Source organism: Pipra filicauda, unplaced genomic scaffold (assembly GCF_003945595.2).
Source record: "Pipra filicauda isolate LSUMZ 115617 unplaced genomic scaffold, ASM394559v2 scaffold8_size5757611_pilon, whole genome shotgun sequence".
In the NCBI taxonomy this organism is placed as follows: Eukaryota; Metazoa; Chordata; class Aves; order Passeriformes; family Pipridae; genus Pipra; species Pipra filicauda.
The window spans coordinates 4,344,153-4,363,554 of NW_024105087.1; the positions used below are offsets into that span (position 1 = coordinate 4,344,153).

Here is a 19,402-nt window from a genome sequence, read left to right on the forward strand (position 1 = left end):
GTATGTGCAATGAAAAATCCTGACCACTTTGCCTTTTAGAGGCAAGGAGTTCTGTATACAGCAGGCACACTGAGCCAGATTCTGAGCCAAGTGAGTGGTCTGACTGCCTTTCAGCCCTGAAGGCATGCATGTGTGTCTTTTTGGGTAGGTGAGTAAAGACCTACAACTCTAGTGCTATTTCAGTAACTGGGTATGCACAGAAAGATTCAAAGCTGCTGGTCCTTGTCTGCAGCACTGACGGTGCAGCTCTGGAAGTGCGGTGTATTATGGAACCTGAGTGCAGGACTAGTTCCCCAGGTTTGGAGAGCCCCCTCACAGCTGCACACCAAGCAGCCTTGATTGCAGTGACTCAACCGTGACAAGACTGAGCTTGCATATGAGCAGTTTTTGCAGGCAAGAGGAGCCCATCCACATATCTTCTCACTTCATCAGCAAGGATCAAAAAGTTGGCCTTGTCAGGACACAGATAGACACTTGCTCGAATGACTGGGTTTACTTTGCAGTGGTGACAGTGAAAAACGAGTTATTCTAAACTTCACTCTCTCTGTCAAAATGGGAGGCTTCGGTCTGCCACTAACACAGCTAAACTCCTCTGCTGCACAGCTGAGCAAACATTTTCACACAGCCCCAAGCGCCTCCAGAGGTGCTCCCACAGAGAGCTCCCAGACCCAGGACCAATCTGGTCAAGCTCAGCTGGTACACACAGATCCCTCTGACAGCGTGCTACATCCTGGCTTTGTCTGAGAACCCATTTGTATGGAGAAGCGGCATTCCCTGCTGAGCAATCCTGCTCGGACAGAGTGGGGACTCTGAGTCACCCACGATTCCCTCAGAAGTGACCTTTTCTTGTTTTTATGGATTTAAAGGTCAGACACAGTCACACAATGTCTCATCAACAAAATGCAACCTTGCATTATTCCTGACTCTCCACAGGGCAGGCATAGGCATGCTGGCAGCAGGGTAACAAGCCCTGTGCCAGCTGCTGCTGCAGTAAGTCTTCCAGCAGCACATACCCTGCCTCTGCAGCACCAGGAGCTTGCTGCAAGGTGGATTTTTCTCCCCTTGATGAAAATGTAGGTAAAGCATTTGGTGACTGCTATGAACTAAGCATGCAGACATGAACTCACATGTGGCCATGTTAGAGCAGCACAGCGGCAATTTGTTTGGATAAGTCAGTGTTCAGACAGTACGAAGGCAGCAAGAAAAATTAAGGTGAGTAGACCCATTAGAGACTCAATTTAACACCTTCTGCTCTTCACCAAGATAAAAGAACCTGGAGCAACTCTCACTACTTGGGAATGGACTGCCCTGCATTATACCCTCCCACAGTGGTTCTTCCTCTTGATTATCTACATGTCACTCACAATGAAACCATCCTGCATTTCTCCTGGTTGCTTAAGTCAGCCTGAGATATGTAAATAAATTTAACTCGAGTATTGGTTTACAAACCCCAGCTCAGGAAGATTATGTGACTGAAGTAAAACCAGTGGAAGAGTGCCAAAACTCAAGCTTTGTTAAGTCTGGCTGGATCCTCCAGCACTCTGCACTTCAGTGCACTGCTTCAGCTATTATCTCTATGCTGAATCTTTCTGTTATGGCTCTTTAAATCAGTTATATGAACACAGAAACAGGCTAACTACTATGTGGTGAGCAGCAAGCCTTTCAGAGCAGGGATACCCTTTCACTGCATCTACATGTTTTATCAGTTCACCCACCACTAGCAAAATATTACTGTTTCTAACGCTGACAAGGCATACTTGAACAGTCAGAAGTGGTTATCAACTGCTGCTCAATCAGTCTGAAGGCTTTCTTCAGTGAAGTGGTGCATGAAATCTCCCACCGTACCCATCTGCCTCTGAATTCCTCATCTCAATGGCAGAAATCCAGCACCTGGGATGAACTGTTGTAGGCTTGCCTGGGAAAATGAATAGGGTACAACTTACATTCTACCTTACATAAAACCTATCCTACCTGCTCATTTGCTTTTGCCTTGAAATACGTCTTTTTGTTGTTGAGTACAATCAATTTACTGATAATAGGTTTAAAGGCAACAAGAGAACTGCATTCACAGTTGTAAGCTACAAAAAGAGTAGAATGCAAAGATGAAGTCAGGTTTCTATTTCTTTAATGTATGCTTCAAAAGAAGCATCCTTTACTGGCAAACTTTGGAGATCTGAGAGTTTAGGTAAAAAGGCTATTGCAAGCTAGTACTGTTTGAAAAAGAGTCTAATAATTAAGGGATCAGGAAAAAAAATTTTACCTTTAATATTAACTTCCCAAACCTATTTTAATTCATTTATTTTAACACAATTACAAGATTTTGATTCACACACATATTTCCATCTTACTGATTATAGGAAATAAAACCACGGTTGCTTAGACCTACTGTTCCTCCACACCAAGTGTCCAAATATTTTATTCCTGACCTAGCACAGAAGTACTCAGTAAAGCAGAGTCCAATGGTTCCCTTCAACTCAGTTACTGTTTCTACAGGATTCTCATAAAAATGCTAAGCCTTCCAAAGAATTCTCTCAGTAAAAAGGGTTAAGATAAAAAGTAGCTTACAGCAATGTAAAAAAAGAAACAAAATCCAGGTGATATCAGCTGTTAAATTTCAGAAAAACACCAGTGTTTAATTTTCCATGTGAAATCATTTTGCAAGTTAAATCAAGGATTCAAGTCCTATAATGTATTTTACAACCTCAGTTTTTGGGAGTATACTGAAATGCTTACTTCAGGTGCAAAAAGTCAAATGCCATAAATTTTCTACTTTAGGACTACATTAAAATTATTCAAGTGGATGTGCTTTTTGTCCATTGATTTTATAGAACTTCTTAAATGCTTTTTAACAAACCCCAATATTATTGTTCTCCACTACATCAAAGAAGAATTTTAACAAGATATATAATTAGTAAAAGAAAAACCGAAATGTTTAATGAGCAGCTGCTTTGTGAGTCTGCATTTTAAACATCTCACACAATACTTCTCTCATAGTTGAATTTCCTGTACATCTAGCCACGTGAACATGTCACTGGTTTTCTGCAGGAGCCTGCTATCAGCTGACCTTGTCCATGCTCTGCCAAGCAGCTCCTAAGTCCATCAGTCACATTGCATGTCATCCACAGGTGCCACAACATACATCTATTGCCACATTCTCCTTTCACACGCAGCTCAACTTAGCACCATTTCTCCAGCAAGAGCCCCTGCACACTCCCTTCACTGTGTCACACAGGTGGAGCACCAGTTTCAGCATTACCTCCTCTTGCTTTGCATGATACACACTAATACATGCACATACATCACAACTCGGCTTTTGTCAATCCTCTTCTTGAGGCAACAGAAACATCCACACAATTTTAAGGCATGTAAGCCAGTTCCCTTAAACCCTGACTTCACCCAGCTTGTTCTAAACGCTGTCAGACAGCTTGCAAGACTGGCAGTGAGATTGCTGCAGAGCCCAGGAGCCTTTCACCTCAGATTTCCTGCATGGTTGGAAGGGTCCTCCTTTCTGCCCTCTGTGACCATCCCAGCTGTTGGCCAGCATATACTCTTGAAGCCCTACAGCTCAACGCAAATACAGCCCAGTGTAAAGAAGAATGTAACATCAGCCTTCAAATTTGCTGCTTTCATGACTGCAAACCTGAAGCTGTTCAAATAATAAACTGCACATGAAATGCTGTCAGTGATTTAATTTGCTGTGAAGCATAACAAAAGCAAAAGCTACAAATATGAGGATTTGAAACTGTGTCAGAAATACGGGTAAGTGCAATTCTGCCTTCTGAATCTTTAATCCCCTGCAACCTATTAAGCATGTAAGCAAATCTATAAATTTTCTTGTGAAACGTATTCTATGTGCAAATCCTTCCCAAACAATTGACTAAATCAGTCAACGTGCTATGAAAAGGCCAGTACCATAACTAAACTCTGATTAAGAAAAATTAAAGAATATTAAAGAGCTAGATTCTTTCCTACTTTCATAGGAATTAGCAGCAAACCCATCACACGTGAATTAAAAGGTTTCCTATTTGAGTTTTCCACTTACATAACAGCATGTACTGAGTAACAGGTTGGACGAGTCTTATCTGCATAGCAAGGACTACGTAGAAACATAACAAGATTAGCAATGTTTGTCGAAAAGATCTGTTTATATGGTGAAAAGCCTATTTAAAAGTCTTTCCTGCAGCCTCTGCCAGACTATAATTATTCTAGAAGTGTTTCCTATTTTTTTTCATCCATACACAGAAGCACCTGCTAATTTTCCTATGGTTTGTATCTGTTGTTCAATTTTATTAAGAGGTGCACATGCTCTGTAGCCTAGTGTCTCTATATGCTGGAGTTTCAAACTGCATTCGAATCATCAGCCTGAACAAAGCATCTCATTGTCATTTGAAAGAACTTGGCAAGTGTTCAATCTAAGCAAGAGCAATAATCCATGACAGGGTGCATTAGGCAGGTACTGATGCATGCCTAATGCACATTGCAAAGCATATGCCCCTCCAAAATACACTCTGAAATATCTTATCTCTCATTTTCCCTGCTTTTTAAGAATATTTACACAAGCTGTTACTTTTTAGCAACTAGGAAAAGCTTCTCCTTTAAGAAAATAATGATAAAACAGCCACAAATACTTTCCCTCTTCAATTCTGTACACATTTATCCAACACCTTTCTGATTTTCAAATTAAAACAAAACAAAAAAATTTTCCCTGCATCATCTGAACCTCTATTTGAAAAGTCCTTAATCTTCCCCTTGGTATTGGAAGCTGCCATGACAAACAGCACACTGATCAGCTTCACCATCGTTAGCCACACTTGTGTGCAGGCAGTGGGAACATCACACCGGCTCAGACCAAAAGCAACAGCCAGCTCCAGTTCCCACGGGACAGCAGCATGGGCTTGGCAGTGCCAAGACCCACTGCAAACACTGGAAATCTCTCTGACCTGCTCGGTCTGCATCTGTGTGCACCAGAATGTGAGTCCAACAGGCATGTGGCATGTCCCAAACATGGAAAGAAAGGCCTGAGCGACAAAGGGGCTTCTGTGGGCAGGCGAAGTCAGGCGTCCTTGTCCTTGGGCAGCACAGGGAAACCACACATCAAATCATGGGAAAGAGGAGTGCTGGTGGGAACCAGCAAGGCCACTTCCAAAACACTCGCCCTGCCTCCCTGAGCAGCATATGCTCCTGGAGAACATGTTCCCTGATAGCCATGCTCTGTGTCTGGAGAGAACTCAGCTGTACACCAAATCAACAGCTCAATACTGAATTAATATCTTTTTTTTACCTGGCACTGCCTAACCCGGGTGAGATATCCAAAGGATAGACAGTTTCTTTAAGGACTAATGTGTCTCGAAAGGCTTGCAGCAGTACCAAAAATTGATAATGTCAATGTGCCTCTGAGCACATCTTTGCTGCTGGAAAACGTGAGGGATTTTTTGCAAACCACGTAACACAGCAAAACCTATGATTTTTACAGGGAGGCAGAGGGACAATGCATTTTCTAGCTGAAGTAGCAAACTACTACATGCCAGCAGTTATCTGCCAATAATTGGGCAATGTGCTGATAAATACTTTTTCTGGGTTGCCTAAGGACACTGCATGCATGAGTATCTCACCACTATTAATTAATCGCTCTTTGTGCGTTTATCCTGGTAGAATTTACATGTTGCACACAGTGAATACCCTGAATGAGGCAATTTCTACCTCCAAAAGCACTTACTATTGTCAGTTTATTTGCCCTGCTTAGCCTGATGCTCAGATTGGCAATAAATCATCATTTTTAGCAGCTGAAGTGTTTAGTGTCTTTCATTCAATATTTTTCCTGCCCACTGTTCCCCCTGGAAGTACAGTAATCATGTGCTGAATAGTCATTTGCAGCACTGCAATTAAGAGATTATTCCATTAGGCTCTGTATTTCTATCCGGTTTTATGTTTCCATTAAAAGCACTTTGTTAAACACTTGAGCAAACAACGTAATGCAACAGCAGGAGCAGATGCCTGCAAGGCAGAGCCCCGGTGAAGCAGCCCAGGAAGAGCAGGCAGTGCTCACAGGTCAATAAGAGAGATCCTCCTCTTAGGCAGGGTCCCAAAACATGGGAGAGGACAGGCAGCATGCTTGCAGATGGGCCAATGTGGGTAAGCAGTGGAAGAGTTGACTGCCTGCCAAGGGACTGGGTGAAACTGGAGAAAAGTCACTGGCCAGACACCTATGTGGGGGTGAATTCCTCTGTAAACACAGCATCATTTCTCATGCCTCTAAGAGCAGAGTAAGAAATATCAAGGAAATTTTACATCTATAAAAAGTGGTCACTTCTTCAAGGAGCAATCAAAGTACTTGTTAATTACGTTGTAGCTCTTATTTCATTGTCTTCTAGGCTCTGTATAGTTTTATTTGCAGTTTAAACCATCTAGGGGATTGAATCTTTCCAAGACTGTTCTCAACCAGTTCTCCTTTTCTCTGGGGAAACTACTCCTCTCAAAGGAAGTCACATCTGCCCAAACAACGGTGGTGATTTTATGCCAAGCTTGTGGACAAGGCTGGAAAATCACAGCAAAGTGCTGCAGGAATACACATGAAGAGTTTCACCGGGCATATGGAGCATTTTGTCCACTCAGTGGTGACTCGGGACACCTTCCAGGGAATACATTGCCTTCTCTGACAACACCCTTCCAGCCTCTGCCCTTATGAGTATTTTCATCGTTAACAACCAATAGCCTCCGAGTTCCTGTCCTCAGTGGCAACAGACAGTTTTGGAGGGGAATGAATCAGCACTGCCTCTCCCTGGGGTTCCTCATCCCCTGCCCTTCCACGCATGTTCCCAACAGTACTCATTCATTGCCCTAAGATGAGGCAGGAGGTCTGCACTTTGCTCACCAAGGGACCGACCAGATGCCCACGAGTAACCATTGCATCAAGCTTCTGCAGAATGTTTTAAATTTTTTGCATGTAGGCTGCTGGACTTTCCCTCACCCCCTGACTGTGTGCCTAGAGCTACATCCAGTGCCAAGCATGGTAAGCCTCTTGAACAACCTGCTTCCAACCAGACAACTTCCTGCATCATCATGGGGATGCACTGACTCTGGATTGTTTCATCTCCCTGTAGTCTCTTGCTGGCCCAAAGATTCATTAATGAAGCATCCACAAACATGATGAATAACACCTCCAACACCTCACATAACCCAAGTAACATCTAGCCAAGTCATCTGTAGAAAGCTAGATTTCTCAAGAAAATGCAAGCTTATCACAGCGACTTAGAACAACTCTTCTTTTTTTAAACCACAGGATAACTAAATCTTAGCACACATTTTGTAATACACTCTGCATCTTTTCCATCTTACTCAATTGCTTAGTTGGCACAGTTACTGAACATGCAGTCACAGAGAAGTAGAATTCTGCATAGCAAACTTGTTATGCATAAGTATTTCTGGAAGCCACTTGAAAAATGGCAGTAAGGAAAGAACAGAGCCTCACTATTTCTGCATTTTTTCTATTCCACCTGAAACTTCCCCTTTATTCATTCTCAGAACAACTCTTAGAATCCTTCACGACTAGCATATTGTGCCTTAACTCCACATTTTTTCACTTAAGACAGCCCTGCTGTGATACTTGTAGCAATACACACAACAGAGAGAGAACAAAGGAAATGGTAAAGTCAATATCTCTGCCTCCTCCACATCTCTTTTTCTGTCACACACACACCTAGCAGTCATTCCTCAGTTTCAAATTGTGAACCAGGAACCCATTTTGAGCACGTGCTTATACACACGCAAAAACCATTCTCTGTGTAAAATCTCCAGGTCGAGAATTCATTTTGAGCACAAGCTCAAGCACAGCTCTTTACCAGGAACACCTTCTTGAATTGGACTTGAAAGGTTAAAGCCAAAGGAAACTAGAAAACCAGATACTGGTCTAAATTCCTCCTTTCACCAAAGTAGCACATCACCTTAAAATACACCGTTTAAGTCTCTCAAAAGATGTGGAGGGAATAGAGCAGCTGGAATCCAGTGCACATGCTGAAGGCTACAATTTGGTCCCAAATGAGGATGATGCATAAAACCGAGAGTAACCCATGAAATTTGGAGCAGCAGCTGTTACAACACCTTGCACGTACACCCTGCTGAGCCGATTCTCAACGCTGCCTCAGCTTTCAGCACACCCTTGGCCAGCCCAACTCACACAAACCATTTTAACCCTCCTCTGGTTTCCTACTTTCCATTGAGACTTCACTGTGTGTAAGAAGGATCCAAGACCTCTACCTAGTCAGTGCCTGCACCTCACTTGCACTGGATCTTACTTGCACTTACCCGAGCGACAGAGAGGAGGAAGGGGTGAAAGAATAGTTCAAGGACCTTCGAAGAAAACTGCATGGCTTAATTAAAGACCTTTTAAATGCATCTTATTAACTCCAGTAACTGCTACTGGTTTTTCCTCCCCCTCTCTAGGGGAAAGAAAGAAATATTGAACAAGCAAAACCAAATCATTATTCACTTGGCAGATTACTGTACACAAACAGTCTTTAAAGTTGTTACACTCAAGTAAACATAGCTTATATCAATATCATCTGTGCTTTTCCATCATTAGGTTGCAAGGGAGGAGGATGGCCCATTTTCAAGGAAGTAATTTTTACAAAAGGAAACCATTAACTTGATATTAAATCAATGCACAAAGGAACAGGGAAGTAAAGAAGAAATTCCCCAGAAGATGGAGTTTGGACACAGAAAGGAGTTTTCTTCACAATACCTTCTTTTATATTGCATTTCTATCAGACTTTTTTTTGGGGGGGAGGGTGGGGACGAGGCAAGGGGAGAGAATATTTTTAAACACAATTTTGATGTTTTCTTCTGCTATAGCTGAAAATAGGACCTTTTCTCCTACTCCCTACTGTTTTAACTAGCACAAATGATTATTGCCAAATCAGAAAGCTGTAGGAATAAGCACTCTTAAGGGAGCTGAGTGGAAACAGTACTGAATGCAGAACCCTTGACTGAAACACCATATGCTCCATACATGTCTCTTTATAACTAAGTACAGCACAGATACTAAAGTCAGTTCTAAGTAAGAACTGAAACAACTGTATTTGGCCACAAAACGACACAAGGTTCAGCCCAAAGGACAGAGTGTCAACTAAATGTTCATCAGATTTTAAAAACTAACCCAGATCACATCTGGCTTTATAGGCATTACAGGATAGGGGGGTTGTGTGTGTGTGGTTTTCTTTTTCTTTGATTTGGGGTGGTTTGGTTGGATTTTTTTAGTAAGCACAGTTTCTCAGTTTCCATGATAAATTCTCTCACAAGTTGTTCAAACAGCAAAACAACATCAAGACACACCAACAGAGTTGTCAAAACACAGCCCAAGAAGGTTTTGGTTGCAATTCCCAGTTTATGTTATAATTACAAATGGCTTTCATTAATTTAAGAATTACAGAAAGAATGTTCTGGCTGTGAAAAGCAGTGCACCAAAGGCACAGGAAAAAGGGATGTGCAATGAGGGAAACTTATATTCTGTAGGTCAGTTCATCCAGTTTACTTAACTAACTTAGAAAGAAAACACCCTTTCCAAATCATTAGGAACCAGACTGATTCACATGTTTAAGTAATGGAAGAAGCAGCTTGGGAGCCAAGTTTTAATATTATCAGTTTTTGCAGACTGACAGTTTCATCCATCCACTTTAATCCACTGTGGTCCTGCTCATGTAGAGCTGCACTGTCCATGCACCACAGCACCAAGCAACAGCACTACTCATTATGCTCAGTGACATGCTAAGGTAGGTGCAGAAACTCCAGTTTGGATCCTATCTCATTAGGCTCACTTGGAACCAAGGTTGAAGTCATGCCATTTAACCACCAGGAGTTTGGAGCTGTTTTTGGAAGGAGGAAGGAACAACAACAAAAAGTTAAGGCCACCTTCAGAGGGAAATTCTAGACTTTGCTGAAGTAAAGCTGTTGATGTTTTTTTCCTTCTCTTTTCACAGGGTAAACTCTTCATTTTTGTTACAAATAAATAGAGAAGTGCAGGGGAAAGCTTTGTGGTACTTAATTCACTAAATGATCAAGTCTTTTTTCAAAGATGAAACACTGAGTTACTGAATTTTTCCAAGTTAGCCAATTTAGGAAGTTATTTTGGTCTATTGATTTTAATGCCTCATCGTACAAGTCAACTGCTTTTCCTGTAGGATGCAATGGTAAAAGTACCCCATGTTTCTGAATAATACACCTCATTATTATGGTGTTTCTAAAAGCAGATTAGACTTTCTCAAAGAATAGAACACAATTTTACCTATTTTTCTGTCTCTTCCAAATCTAGGTGATTAGACAGAATTTTCTTATGCTCTAGACCAGTAGTTTTTTTACCCCTGTAGTGCTTTACACAGAACCAGGCATTTCCTCTTAGGAGGGTCACAAACCCAGCTAAGCAAAGAAAGACTAATAATAGTCTGCTGAAGCCAGTCCATGTAAAATGGATAGGGGTTTACAAACAGATAAGGATGGTCAATGGTGTTCCAAAACCTCAGCAAAGCGATCACATTCCCTTTAAACATTAAGGCAGTCATTCATCTTGTTTCCAAAGTGGAAGATACAGAGTATCATGTGTTAAATAAGAAACCCAAAATCAAACCCAAAACTTTAAACATATTTAAACACTTCTGAGATACAGAGCATCTAAACAGGTTGAAAACAATGAGCTTTCAAAAATGAATGTACATAAAATATGCTCACAGACACAGGGGGAAAAAAAACCCATCTAAACTTCACATGCTTCTGAATTGATGTTCTTAAAACTTTGAAAATAAGTATTTTTGAAGGGAGAAGCACTGTTTCAAGTACTGCCATAAGTGTCCTACCAGTCTGAACAAGACAGGACCATGGGGAAAACATCCAGACTGGGATGTACCTCAGATCTGGGTGTGCATTGGACAAGACTGTCCTTCAGCACAGACTGAGCATTAACTGCATGCCAAGCTGTGACTGAAGAGTTTTCAAACAGGCTTAGCCTTCCAGTAGCAAATACTAAAGAGAGGCACAAGCCAGAAAATGGCAAACAGACCAACCAAAACCAGGTAAAATTGAGGAGAAACTTTCAAGCTGAACTACAGGAAACATCATGGTCCCCCTGGATGGAGATGGGTTTTTATTTTCACCAATTAAAAATTAAGTGCTGGACAAAGCAGACTAAGCTGCTCCAAGGGAGTTGCAGGGTCTGGACAAAGAAGGGAGACACAGTGGTCCAGAAAAGCTCTTTGGTCAAACACAGCTTATAGCCATCATCCCATATCCATCCTCCCAGAAGCCTTATTCACCACTATCATGGAGTTCACACTAAGCTTTAGCCAACACAGTTATCTCACCTCTGCAGTATATTTGCTGCCTTTTAGCTATGCCAGCAGAACTTTTCACAGTAAAAAAGGCCTGCAGTGACAGACAGACAGACATGGTAGCTTCCAGGTAATGGCAACTCTAAGGGAGTCTTTGAAAAATCCAAGCAAACCTCCCAGCTCTGCAGCACAGAGGGATAGCCCGTGCGATCCTTCTGTTAGCACACATTATTTTAGCAAAGCTCTGAAGAAATAGGTCCCTAGACTGACAGCCTGTTCTCAGCTGAACCACGGCTTACTGACATCACAAAAACAACTTTCCCTAGAACAGCTTGTTCTGCTGAGAGCTGTGGGGACATGGAAAAGAGAAGCATGTCACCGAAGCACTCCTAAAATGCCAGCATATTCCCTGTGTTCAGATTAGGATGATTTTTCCAAAATAGCCTATGGGGGGATAGGATTATTGAGAAATAGCTGCATATCAGTTATGAGGGAGAGTTTCTGAGCTGTGCTTGCAAAGATGAATTATCTCAGTAATATCTTTTTAAGCAAAACCTTACAAACTGCAGAAGAACAAAAATACTAAAAGCAATTTCTTACCACATGCTTTAAAGATGTAAATATCCCTTTACTACTCTACTTTTTAAAAATTCCTTTCAATTTCAGATGCTAGCAGACACCCACATTTCAAACTGCAATGCCCATAACTCAGCTTGGGGAAGAGGCACATGCACTAATGCTCTCTTACATACCTCACATACACACACCAGCTGTTAAACACTACTGTGCCACAAAGGAGCTGATCATACCTTGCTGAATACATCATTTGGTGCTTATAGATTACACAGTACATGGCATTCTAAGCAAAGATACATAGAATAAAAATACTACCATATGCTCGAGAGTTTCCTCTTTTGTTTCTTTTTAAAAAGGGTTACTGCTTAGGTTCTGGTGAATTGGGGGTAGGGGAGTTTCTGGTTGTTTTGTTATTTTTGGTGAGTTTTCATGGTTGCTTTTTGTTGCCACCCTCCCCCCCCTTTTTTTTACAAGTATAAAAATGAAACCCACAGTTCTTGCAATCCTGAAAACGACTTTTACTGTTGTCTCTGAGGTTAAACATTAACAATTTGCTTGTTGAACTTCCTCTAAAAATTAAAGCAGGGACATTATTTTCGCTTAACCTGACAGTAGCATTGTAAAAACAACAGTAAAGGCAACTTTAGGTCATTAAGTACAATAAACATTCAGTACAACTGAAAATGACAATTCTACGCACTTAACAATATCTAAACCTAATCCAGAAGACAAACATCTTCATGAAGCATGTGGCATTTCTGATTAAAGCTGCCTAATCAAACCTCCCCAGACACCTCAGCTTGACAATGCTGAAGTATTAACAGGAGCAGAGCACCTTCTCAAATTCAGTTTTGTGCCCACACACCTGCTTTTTCTCCCCATCTGCCACCTCTCCCTCCTCATACAAGAATAAGGCAGCAAAATAAATGTGCTTTTAATAAGCCATGCAGTTAAATAAGGGGATCAACAATTTCTGCACCCCAGCAGCATACAAGAGTGCTGGCGGCTGGCTCTGCATACAGCAGCCATCCCAGTTGAGAAGGAAGACAAGCAGGAAGGATTCTACCTCTCACCACTTTCCAACACAGAATCCAGCTGCTTGATTCTGTACTGATGTAGAATTCAACTTCTCTTCCCTGAGTTGCCTGTGAACAAGCAACTCTGAAAAATCTGCTCTTAGCACATGTAGGAGCTCTTGTCTGTTCCCCATAAAAGCATTCTGCTGGAGAGATACAGCTCTATCTTAATCCACCTATGGTAACATTGGAGTGATACCTGCCCCAGCCAGTGCTACATGTGTCTTCTTAATTTTTATCACAGACACAGATGAACTGCAGCAGCCAAATTTGAAAAACGTACCACGGGGGGGGGGGAAATCTCCATGCTGTGTTCAAGACTGAGCAACATAAGTACTTTCCTTACTTTTCTTTTTTTTTTTTGGAGGCCCAGGCAACTCTTTTGTCATGGTGCTCACAAGCCAGAGAAGCAAATGAAAGCAAATTAGCCTCTAAGCTCTCGACCACCCTGTGCCAGAGCCGGGCCTTAGGAAGACATCGTGCACTCGGTGGGAAAGTCTTCCTCACTTCACTGCCCTCTGCCTCATGCAGAAAGACGTCTTTGTAGCATGCCTACGTACTTTAGGAAGACACCTTTTCTATTATATTTTAAAGCCATTTAAAAGCTTCATGTTGTCACTCACTATGACTACACTCAGCAGAAAAGTGCTGAGGAGAATTTATGCAGTTCATTAAACGCTTGTTTCCTGCTATTGATGCTGCATCTTGCAGTTTTACTAGCAAATGATTTTCTCATAAAAAGCAGTGAGAAAATGCCTCTCTCTATAACACAGATTCAGACATAGGAAAACTATGTGACCTAAGGAAACATTCTCTTGTCCTGGCATACTTGAGCTGTATACAACTGTATTTCAAAGTTTTCAATGGCCTATTACAAACAACTCTCACTGCGAAAAGAACCAAAAACAAACAAACAAAACACCAGCAAACCTGCCTGAAAAATCCACTGCTCTGTAAGCATCTCTTTCTTCTGCATGGGAGAGTTTCAGCTGTAGGCCTGCCCAAAGCAACAGACTCCAGGCTCAGAAAGTCCAGGCAATAAGGAACTGCGAACTGAAAATCCCCAGAAACCCACAAAACGTGCCATGGATCATCTGGGCATCTGGTTCTGGAGAAAACAGAGTTGTATTTCTACAGCAGGGCTAGTAGCAACATACAAGCAAAACCAACAGGGTTTCAAGGGATGTTTTAGCTTTCGACAGACAGGTAAACTCCAATGAGACATTGTTTCAGCCCTTCTTGACCTACATCAGCTGACCAGAATGCAGCATCACCAATACTGGCATTTGCCTGTATCAACTCGACCTATGAAACAAACCAGTTATGAAATGTGCCTTTAGACCTGGCCAGGAAAGCTGTGAAATGACATAGAACAAACTTAAGCTGCATTATTCAACATAGCTTCTCCTAAGGGAAAAGCCTCAGTGTTATTATTCCCTTCAGAATTCACCATGACTTAAATGTAGATAAAGCCACATTTTATTTCTGCACAGCACTACCTTTTTCTACAAAAATGAGTGGTACTGCCCCGTTTCAAGGCTCTGCTGGGTTTAGCTGGTACGACTTGGCTCTAGGGGGTGGAAATAGAGGGCTTCCTAGGCTGCTGTCCATCATTACCTTTACCTGCAGGGCTGACTCAGGAGAAAGAGGAAGGTGAGCCCAGCAGGGATGACAGTACAACACTCAGATTTCATGTTGCTCTGACTGTGTTACTGTATTCACCTATGTACAAAGATTAGGAAACTGCACTGGTTCTGCACACCAGCAATGATACTAATCATTGCTGATTAGGCTGAAAGGCAGGTTATATGACAACTAGAAATTCTTAGCATCCAAAATGACAAACTATTTTGATTATCCACCAACTGTAAATAAGTGTATCCTACTGGGTCTACAGATCATTTTAAATGATCCTAACCAGCCTGAGAAAAGCAGCCTACACCTTAAAAAAACCTAGCCATTCATCTGAAGATCCTCAGCTAGCAATTGCTGCAGTAGAGCAGATATTTCAACAAAGAAGGGAGCAGAAAAGAGATGGGCTCTACCATTCCATTAAGGAGTCGGTTGTCTTCACTCTTCCCTAATCCCTTGTAGTAAGGGCAGGTGCCAGCCTGTCTCACACCCCTCCTAGGGATCCTGCCCTACCTCAGAGCAGCCCAACGGCATGTGATGAGTATCACACCACACTCAACAAGAAAGTAAACTTGTTCTCATTCAGATCAATTCTGCTTCTGCTCATACGTTCCCGAATATACCATAAAAACCTGACACAAGCCCTGTTGCCTGGGGACACTACAGGCATCAGATCATCTGTGCATTCCAGAAGAGAGAGCATAGAAAGCTACAGCTGCAAACCTACGGCTCAGTGAGCAACTTAAAAAAAACAACAACCTACATTATACACAAAACAACACTACCTGGAGGATAGTTTCTCCACCTACTAGTTCCAGATGTAAGCTATTTACAGCAGCTACTGGTAGAAGCTGATCATTCTCAAACAGCTGAAAACAAACCATACCCAATCCTCCATATAATCATTTCTTAAGATTACTATTTTTAAAAATGTTATGGCACCTAGTAGCACATCAGCTTCTCAGTCATCACTATTACAGTTTTTAAAATGCTAAAGAGCAGCAACAGGCATATTTAATCACCTTGTTTTCCTTACCCTTCCACCCTTCAAAACAGTGAAACCCAAATACTGAGCTGCTCAGCATCACAGCACTGAAGCCGAAGAAAGGATGCTGGATTTTCTTGTTTCCAAACAAGTATCCTCCCCCACGTCCCATCACTTTCACCAGCTGAAACATAGAGCATGTGAGAAACAGTGCACACAAGCAGATGGAGGAGTGCCCGAAGGCCTCCTACAGAGCGATACACAAAACCCTACCGTGCTCGGTATCACACCACCTCATCAGTAATTTACTGAGCTTGCAAAAAGCGGGTTTTTTTGTTTGGTGAGGGTGGTTTTTTTTGGTTTTGTTTTGTTTTTGTTTTTTTTTTCAAAGAGGAAATGAACACAAAAAAGCTCACTCACAGCATTTGTCAGCTACCTTGCAGTGTAAACCCCTGACATGTTTTGGCAAATGAATTCTGGAGACATGTTGCCTCTCAGTCCCACACAGTATAACTCTAATTGTTTATTATGAATACGAATTAATCCTTTACTGTTGAATAAAAGCTTCAACTTATTCACAAAGCACAAATATTTTGAAATGAGATGGATACCCCTGTGGACCTGTGCCACTGAAACAGAAATACCACAAGCATCGGGTTTTCTAGCAAATGCTGACTCTTTCCTACAGACTCGTTTCTGCTGCTCATATTCACTCCTACTCTCTTTAAATGACTTAAAATGGGTAATAATCTTTTTTACTCTAACACTGATTTTCAAGGATACAGAGTAACCTCCTTACTCACTATGCTGGAACACTCTGATGCAGTTTTACAGCTTGAGCACCTCACAGCATCCTGACAAACACGAAAGCCAATGCACATGACGCATAAGAAGGGAGGGTACAGAAGGGCTTGACCCCATGCTCATCTCAAATGGTAGGTGTGGGGCACAGTCCTTTCACCTGCCCTGCAGTACTTGGCCCCGTGGACCCAACCCTTGGCCTGTTTTTCTCACTTCAGTTTGAACCACTCAACATACATAACTTTATTCTCTGCACCATTCACCTTACAGGCAGATGTGGCTCACTGGTCCCACTGCCAGCTCTGCCCTTTCTCAGCCAGTTGGCTGAAGCTGGGGGCTACTGCTGGGACCTGGCTCCCTCATGCACTCCTGCCACCCAGGAAAATGACTGTGCAACCTCTGAGACATCAAGAGTGTCCCTGGCCTTGGAGCAAAGCCAAGCTCCAGGGCCAGGCAGCATCACTAGGATTTATGCTGCGTCCTCTCTTAGCATGCGGGTCTATTACAGCAGTGCTGATAATGCAGGCCAGTAAATCATGTGGATAAGCGATCACACAAAAGAAAAAAATATGTTAAAAACTGAGCCTTTACCTTTTTGTCAAGTACTCTTTATGTCAAGTATTGCCAGCCTCCCCACATGCAGGGAGAGCAGGCAATCGAAGCTGGACAAGAGCTCAGCTGTTAAACAAGCAATCTGTCTTCCCCTCCTTCCTCCCCAAACCTCAGGGCTCTGTCCTTCTCCAGTATGTAATTTAAAGCCAGCTCTTGGCTTCCAACCTGCAGAAAAGCACCACTGTGAAAATACATTGTGAGCTCCAAACTTCAGTGTAGGATATGCCACCATTTTTAAGTCTTTTTTGTTTTTTTTCCTCCTGCCTGCAGGAAAGGGGAGCAAGGTGGCTGTTTGGTATGGGACTAAAGAGCAAAAAGGAATTTTTCTCTGTGGCATTTCTGAAATGCCCATTAAAGCATCCTAAACGCAAAAAGGCATTTAACAGGTCCTTTAAATAGCACTGCTCCATCAAGTACTACAACTTAAGAAAAGCTGCCTCCTCCATGCTGAATGTGAAATTTACTGTAGATAGGACACTCCCCCCACTTTCCCCCACCCCCGAGAGTAGGCAAGATGTTGCTTCTTTATAACCACAGCTGAAAAGTATTTAACCAAGACTGGTATTTCAGCTTGAATGTTTCTCCCCGACGGCAACTACGTAACTCTTTTTTACGCTCCTCTCTTGTCACCATTTTCTGCTCTCCCACCTACCCGGCAGATTTGCCCACCAGCAGACACAACCTGCTTCCATCGCACCCAGCCAGCTCTCCAGCCCAACCCGACAGAAACCATCTACCGCCTCTTAAAACACTGCTGTGAGCAATGACAGAAACCTGTTCGCGCTAGGCTGGTTACAGGGGAAAACAAACAAACAAACAGCAGACTAGTCCACAGGGCAGAAGAAAATCAGTTTCGGAAGAAAATCAGTTTCAAAGAGCTTTTAACTTGTTGGACTAGGAGACATTTGACGGGGAGCGATTAAGACTTTTCTTTTCCCTGCTGAAATAAAGTTTACACTGAGAGAAGGGAGCGGGCGCTTCGGTGAACAAAATATACAGACAAAATCTACTTCAGAGACGCGGGGTAAAAAGCCTACAGCAAGCTGTGCCTGAGCCAGGGCATCACTAACACCGCCGGGCTACGAGCAGCCCCTCAATGAGATGCACCGCGCGCGGCCGAAGTTATTTTAATGCCGTACCTCGACTGAGCAGCCATCGCGGGGTTATCCTGCCAAGCGTCCTCTATCCATGAGCTCTCCCCGCAGCCGCCCGGGCTCTACCCCGCTGCCCGAGCCCCCCGTTCCATGTGCCGGCCGCCTCCCCGGCGCTGCGCGGTGCCCCCGCGCCGCGACTCCCCCCGCCCGGGCGGCCGGCGCAGGGCTGGCGCTCGCTCATTTTGATCGACATCCGGGCGCACGGCCCACCCCCGGCCACGGGGAGGGCGGGGGGGGACCCCGCCCGGCCCAGCGGGCCCGCCCGGGGCCGGCCCGCAGCCGGCGGGGGCGGGAGCCGGGGGGCAGCGGGGCCGCATCTCCGCTCGGTGCTCCCGCACTGCCCGGGGCGGCGGGTCCGGCGGCAGCGCGGCCTCCGGGGCCGCCCCGCGCCCGCCTCCCCCCGCCCGGGAGAGCGCTCGTGGTACGGCCCGGCAGGGCTGGGAGAGAGGGGCCGGGATGGCCGTGCCCTGCCCGGGACCGCGCCAGGGGCGCTGCCTGGTGGGAACGGGGGGAAAGGGGACGGGGAGAGCGGAGGGGCGGATGCTGCTCCGCGTACCGGCTCCCTACCCTCTGCCACAGCCCACGGGCTCTGGAGGGTGACGGTGTTTGTTTTTTTGTTTTTTTTTTTTTTTTTGTTTTTTTTGTGGGATTTGATGATGGGGCTTTTCTGTGTTTGGGTTTGTTTTTTGGTTTTCGGGGATTTTTTTGGGGTTTTTTTGTTGGGGTTTTTTTTTGTTATGTTTTGGGGGTTTTTTGTGTTTGTTTGGGGTTTTTTTGTTGTTTGTTTGTTTGTTTTGTTTCTTTTTGTTTTGGGGTTTTTTTTTGTTGTTTATTGTTTGGTTGATTTTTTTGGGGGGGTGGCGTTTTCCTGGTTTTTTTTTGTTTGTTTCTTTGGGGATTTTTTTGTTGGTCTTTTTTGGGGAGGGTTGTGTTTTTTGGGGGGGTGGTGTTTGTTGTTTGTTGGGAGTTTTTGTTTTGTTTTTCTTGGGGTTTTTTTTGTGTTGGTTTTTTGTTTGTTTTGTTTTTATTGTTGTTATTGGGGTGGTTAGATTTTTTATTATTATTATTCGTTTTGGAGGTATTTCTTTGTTCTTTTAGATAAGCAAAAGAAAACGGCTCGGAATTGGTTTTGTGGGTTTGGTGGTGGGGTTTTTTTCAACATTTCAAAAGTTTTCAAAACAGTTTTCAAAACAAATACAGAACCCGGCTGCAAAGTGTGAATCCCACGTGTCAGCACAGATATAGCAAAGGAAA

The 19,402-nt window shown here is 43.3% G+C and overlaps 1 protein-coding gene across 2 annotated transcripts in view; it reads right to left on the reverse strand.

The window, feature by feature from the left end:
- AFF1 (AF4/FMR2 family member 1) overlaps nucleotides 1-18,235 on the reverse strand; it is a 75,118-nt gene extending 56,883 nt beyond the window's left edge. For both annotated transcript variants that reach the window (XM_027721068.2, XM_039391048.1), the window contains exon 1: nucleotides 18,134-18,235. In XM_027721068.2, coding sequence (XP_027576869.2) covers nucleotides 18,134-18,150 — 17 coding nt within the window. In that variant the 5' untranslated portion in view covers nucleotides 18,151-18,235. The remainder of the gene's footprint in view (nucleotides 1-18,133) is intronic.
- Between the last annotated feature and the right edge of the window lie 1,167 nt (nucleotides 18,236-19,402).